This window comes from Phalacrocorax carbo, chromosome Z, assembly GCF_963921805.1.
Source record: "Phalacrocorax carbo chromosome Z, bPhaCar2.1, whole genome shotgun sequence".
Lineage (NCBI taxonomy): Eukaryota > Metazoa > Chordata > Aves > Suliformes > Phalacrocoracidae > Phalacrocorax > Phalacrocorax carbo.
The window spans coordinates 68004233-68010232 of NC_087548.1; the positions used below are offsets into that span (position 1 = coordinate 68004233).

General features: G+C 43.7%; 1 protein-coding gene across 5 annotated transcripts in view; it reads left to right on the forward strand.

Annotated features, from left to right (window-relative positions):
- Positions 1 to 5361, forward strand: part of SEMA6A (semaphorin 6A) — a 115723-nt gene extending 110362 nt beyond the window's left edge. For all 5 annotated transcript variants that reach the window (XM_064439178.1, XM_064439181.1, XM_064439182.1 and 2 more), the window contains one exon: positions 1271 to 5361. In XM_064439178.1, coding sequence (XP_064295248.1) covers positions 1271 to 2460 — 1190 coding nt within the window. In that variant the 3' untranslated portion in view covers positions 2461 to 5361. The remainder of the gene's footprint in view (positions 1 to 1270) is intronic.
- Positions 5362 to 6000: the final 639 nt, after the last annotated feature.

Below are 6000 nucleotides of genomic sequence, written 5' to 3' on the forward strand. Positions count from 1 at the left end.
CAAGAACAGGCATTATTGTAGAAGCAGTTGATTTATGGCATGAAAGTTTGTATCTTCACAAAGTCTCAGGGGAGCTGTGGAGGTACATTTTCTGTCTTGCTGCCTCTCCTGTAATAAGGACAAAGATTATATTTTGTTAGAGATTGTGGAGCTTTTAATGCCCTGGCACTTGGACCCTCTCTGGAGAAAGAGGTGGGAGAGATGTTCCTTCAGCTCCTTGTCAGGCTGTGGCTGCTCCTTGTTAAGCACTAAGAACAAAACCAGAAATGACAAAAAAAAGGCAAACTAGAGGCTCTGTGCTTGTGTTTCATTAGTGTTGCTGGCTTGGTGCCCAACTATGTCAGAAAAAACATGCTTTCTTCAGAAATTCAGGGTATTGATTAATGCTGTATTAGGGACTTCAGATGGAGGAGGTGAACTCTGCCACAGATGCCTTCTCTGACAGCGGGCACTTGGAGGGCCAAGTGAGATTTGACAGTGATTTCTGACCTCAGCACAGGACCGAAAGATGAGGCCCTCAGAGTCAGGGCTTTCAGCTGAGAAAGCATAGGCTTCAGCACAGACTTCGACCTGTTCACGTGTTCAGAACAAGAGAGCTTTTAAAATTAAAATAGCAAGGACAGTCATCTATCAGGCTCAATAGATTTCAACACTCTGGTCTATCTTTCATAGTTATTTAAGCATCCTTCTGTAGCTCAGGCATGTGACACTGACTTTTAAAATACATGACAAAGATAACAGAATTACGAGCAGAGAAAGAAGCATTAAACAGTGTGGGATGCACTTGTCTGATATTTGCAGAGCTTCTGTCTCCTCTCTTCCTTTTAAAGGTTTTTCAATGTGAATGGTTTACTGTAGTAAAAATGAGATAGTATTAGCTGAGGAGAGATCAGATGGAGGGACAGGAGGAATGAGCACTATGTCAGAGGAGGAGAAATAATAGCTCTGACCTGCTGAAGTCAGTGTGAGTTGCCCAGGGCCAGGATTTCAAACCACTTGCACTTGCTGTGCGAGTAAATTCTCTCTCCCCTCCTGAACTTTGTAGTCTTCAACTCAAGATCTTAAAGCTGTACTGACAGCCTAATGCTGCACATGCAATAGGTGGCTGGCAGGTACAGTATGTCTCCAAATTTAGGCAAGCTGACCAAAAACCACCTTGCAAAACACAAAAAAACCTTCCAGGTTTGTCTGCCTTTGAACAAAGTAGTTAATGATAAGTAGCTTTTCCCCATTCTTAGTTTGTTTAACCACTGTATGCTGTTTATTGCAGGAGTGATTCGTGAGAGTTACCTGAAGGGTCATGATCAGCTGGTGCCGGTCACCCTGTTGGCCATTGCTGTTATTCTGGCGTTTGTCATGGGGGCCGTCTTTTCAGGAATCGTAGTGTACTGCATCTGCGACCACCGCCGCAGAGACGTAGCTGTTGTGCAGAGGAAGGAGAAGGAACTGACCCACTCCCGCCGCGGCTCCATGAGCAGTGTTACCAAGCTCAGTGGCCTCTTTGGGGACGCTCAGTCCAAGGAGCCAAAGCCTGAAGCTATTCTCACGCCTCTGATGCACAATGGCAAGCTGGCTACCCCAGGCAGCACTGCCAAGATGCTAATCAAAGCTGACCAGCACCATCTGGACCTGGCCGCTCTGCCAACCCCTGAGTCCACCCCAACCCTGCAACAGAAGAGAAAGCCCAGCCGTGGCAGCAGGGAATGGGAGAGAAACCAGAACCTCATCAATGCCTGCACAAAAGATATCCCCCCGATGGCCTCGCCTGTTATCCCAACTGATCTGCCACTCAGGGCTTCTCCTAGCCACATTCCCAGTGTCGTGGTCCTGCCCATAGCCCAACAAGGCTACCAGCATGAGTATGTTGACCAGCCAAAAATGAGCGATGGGGCTCAGATGTCTGTGGAGGACCAGAATGCCACCCTTGAGTACAAAACTATCAAGGACCATCTCAGTAGCAAAAGCCCCAGCCACGGGGTTAACCTGGTGGAAAATCTTGACAGCATGCCACCAAAAGTACCCCAGCGGGAAGCTTCCCTTGGCCCTCCGAGCACCTCGCTGTCACAGAGTGGCTTGAGCAAGCGGCTAGAGATGCACTCTTCAGCTTACAATGTGGACTACAAAAGAAGCTACCCTACAAACTCGCTCACAAGAAGTCACCAGACGTCAACCCTCAAAAGAAACAACACTAACTCCTCTAACTCATCCCACCTTTCCCGCAATCAGAGCTTCAGCCGGGGTGACAACCCACCACCGGCCCCACAGCGAGTGGACTCAATACAAGTCCATGCTGCTCAGGCACAGGCTGTGACTGTATCTCGGCAGCCAAGTCTCACCACCTACAACTCACTGACGAGGTCAGGGTTGAAACGCACGCCCTCGCTAAAGCCAGATGTACCTCCCAAACCTTCCTTTGCTCCACTCTCCACGTCCATGAAGCCCAATGATGCATGTACATAATCAGAGTGGTGTGGGGGGGGAGGACAGTAGGCAGAGGTTGCCCTTGAAAGCCAGTGTTCTGCAACTGTTATCAGTCGCTCCTCTGAGAAGATGGTTGTTGCAAGCTGAAGATGTGTTGGATTTCTGCTCTCTGGGAAAAGTGGAATATTTTTTTAAACCCGAGCCATATGACCCATGGTTGAAGGTTTGCAATTGCAGGACTCGCCCCCACAACCTGCCAGTTCTTGCTCAAAAGTCTAACCCTCCATCATAAATGTTGAGCCAAAAGCACACAGGTGAAAGATGACTGTGACATTTCACCCTGCCCCACAGCTGCACAGCGCATTCCTGAACTGGGAAGGAGTGCTCTGAAAAGCAAAACAAATAATTACAAAAACAAACAAATTTCAAAAAGAAAAAAAAAAGAAAAAAGAATCCATTGATAAAGCTAACTCTGACTTAACAATGGCAGAAGTTTACTACGTGCAGGTACTGTGAAATGATGCCCATCAGTGTTACAGCCTTTTGGTTACAGCAGTTAAATGCCGTGTTGGGCAAACTATGTCATAGATTTCTGCTACCCTTCTCTTTTAATGAATAACACATGACTGTTAACGCAAATAACTCCTCTTATTTATTGTTCAACTTTTGTTTTTCCTAAGGAAATGACTTCTGCATATCATCCTGTGAGCAGCTCTTCAGAAGTACCTTGAAAGTTATACCTATTTAAACGTGAAACCCATTAACTGGAGTAGTTAAAACTCTTTTATTTTTCCAATGAATTCACTGAGTTAGATAAGTTGGAGCTGGAATTCTGAACTTTGTGCCTGGGCTGCCTGGTTAGCTGAAAAAAAAAGGGGATATCTATTTAAGTCTCTCAGCTAATTAGCTGGCTGGGCCTCTGACCTAAGACAGCAACAAACAAATACCACAAGTTCGTAACTTCTAACGCAACTGCAAGAAAAACTCTTAAAAGATGCACATTTGTGCACCATTGCTATCAACATGGCTTTGTCAGTAGCTAATACTTTCTGTGAAGGCACCAGCTTGTGATGTGCCATCTCATTTCACCTTGCATGTGAGACGGCAAACAAAATCCTCAAACAGTGTGAACTAGTTAATATGCCGGCTGTTACCATGCATAAATTATGGTCTTATCACACGGGTTTTTCGTGGGAATATATCTGTGAATAGCCTGTTTTCTTCCACATGTAAATTTGTGCCTTACACCCTCAGTTGTGTATACTTGTGAGCTGTAGTATGTAAAACCTTTTTCTTTTTCCCCTTCGAGTAATGCAAATATTTATTGATCCTTCCTCCTTCAAGCCCCTTCAAGAACTGGAGTAAAAACATTCAAGGAAGAACACAGTGGTTATTGTCATAACCCCGTGTTCCTCAGGAAATCAGGCTAGCACCATAGCCTTCATTTCAATTTTACTTTCTAGCTGTGCCAACTCCTCTCTCAAAACCACCGACAAGCGGCAATGCTCCCAACACACCATGCCAGGGGTTCTGCCTTCCCCTGCCCTCCGCTCCCCCTTTACCACACATCAGCATAGGGATCATTCTCACCGGGCAGCAGGGAAATGACCAGCACCCTTGTCCACAGGGTTGGTGTGTCCTCTGGCTGGGGATGAGCGCTGGTGAAAGGGGCCAAGCCCCGCAGAAAGCCCGGCTGCACATCCCACAGCACACGGGGCACACGGAGCTAGGACAGGCAGGCAGGCTCCTGCTGTAGCTACCTGCTGCTCCAGAAGGATGCTGCATATACTTCTTTGGGGAAAAAAATTTTTTTTCCTTTGTTTCCTTTGTGTGACTGTGCATGTAGCTAGCGTGGGAGTGTGCGTGCGCACAGGTGTGTGCGTGTGTGTGTGCGCGCGCAGGTGTGTAAGTTCCTTTCCAGTCTTTCAGTTTATGCAAAAACATAGATGTGTTTTTAATCTGTTACAATAACTGTGTCAACATACTGTAGAAAAACGATGGGGATCGCTTCTAAGCTTTTTATATATATATATATATCTACTGAACAGTATGTTTGAGTAAGGTGGTTGTTTCTGTTTCAATTTTGTTTTTTAAAATTTTATACTTCCATTTGTTTTTCAGGGTTTTGGTTTTGTTTCTGAATGACTGAAAAGACAAATTTTAAGTCCATTAGCTTATAGATGGTATATATAAAGTCTGGATGGTCTAGACCAAAGTGTGTAACAAGGGTGCTTGCATGTTCTTTCATTTCATCATGGCTTCTTTTATGAAACAGTTTTGTTCACCCTTAGTGAACTATGCAGACTGGAGTAGATAGTTCTGTATCTAAAGCAATGTTGTTGTTTTAATAAAAACAAACAGAAAACCCTGTGAAAACAGTAGGTAGCAAGGTCATTTTTTTAAAAGTACCAACTCGCAACCTTTTTTCCAAGCTCCAAACCCCTGGAGGACCAAATGCGCAGGTCCTGTTGACATTACCCCACAAAGCGTTCTCCCAAAAACGTAGAGATGAATAATCACAGCCACAGCTTGTGTAGCGATCTGCCTTCGTGATGTACACCGCACCAGTTACCAGGCTGACCTTGAAACATGCATTTTGTACTCGGTGGGTCTTCTGTTTTTGTCTTTTCCCACTCACAGTTCCCTTCCACCCTTTGTTTTGAGGGGTTCATGAACCTATGTGTGCCTTTGCTTTCCACCCTTGCTATACACTGGTAGATGCAACAAATTCAGACTCTCATTTGTTGTAAAGTTGTAAAGTATTGTGATGTCACGAGTTTCCCTTCATTTCCACATCCCCCTAACATCTGATTCACAACTTAATGTATGTTGTACAAAAAAAAAAAAAAAAAAAAAAAAAAGGAAAGAAAGAAGGAGGAGAAAAGAGGAAATAAAAGCTCTTGATTACATATGGTAATAAAACCAGACTGTTCTACCTTATTTCTTGTGTCCTGGTTCTTATGTTTCTACAATGACTTATCCTTAAAAAATACAAATAAATGCAACACTGATTATTTAGATCAGATTATGGTAGAAAAAGAAATTTGTTACTTTCTGTCTCTCACAGAAGATGAACTTGACTTTAGAGTAAGGTGATGGTAATTAAAAATTGAATCACGCATTTGCTCTTGATCTATTCATATTCTGCATTTTCTTTTTATGAGCTTGTTCATCATCAAATATTTATGGCAGACGTGATAGTTTAAAAGATCAAGGCTGGGATTTAAGCACGTGTGGTCCACCAAAATAGATCATCATACAGATGTGACTTCATCTCTAGGCTTTACATATTAATAACGGAGAAGCCTGTGTTTTCTTTTAGCAGACATAAATCTATTGTGCTTCGCAGGCCTGCTTTAGAGGATGTTGCCTGAGACTTTAACTCTGCAAGAAAATGGCAGTAAACAGATAAATTACAAAAGACTATATAATATCCCTACTCCTGGGAGTCATTAAAACATGCCTGCGTTCTCCACATTAGTTTTGTATAAATGTGGATCACCTACACTCAGCCATTACAGTACAGGTAAATGCTTAGTTATTAGCTACTGGGCTTAGTGATTTTGTTTTATGACATGA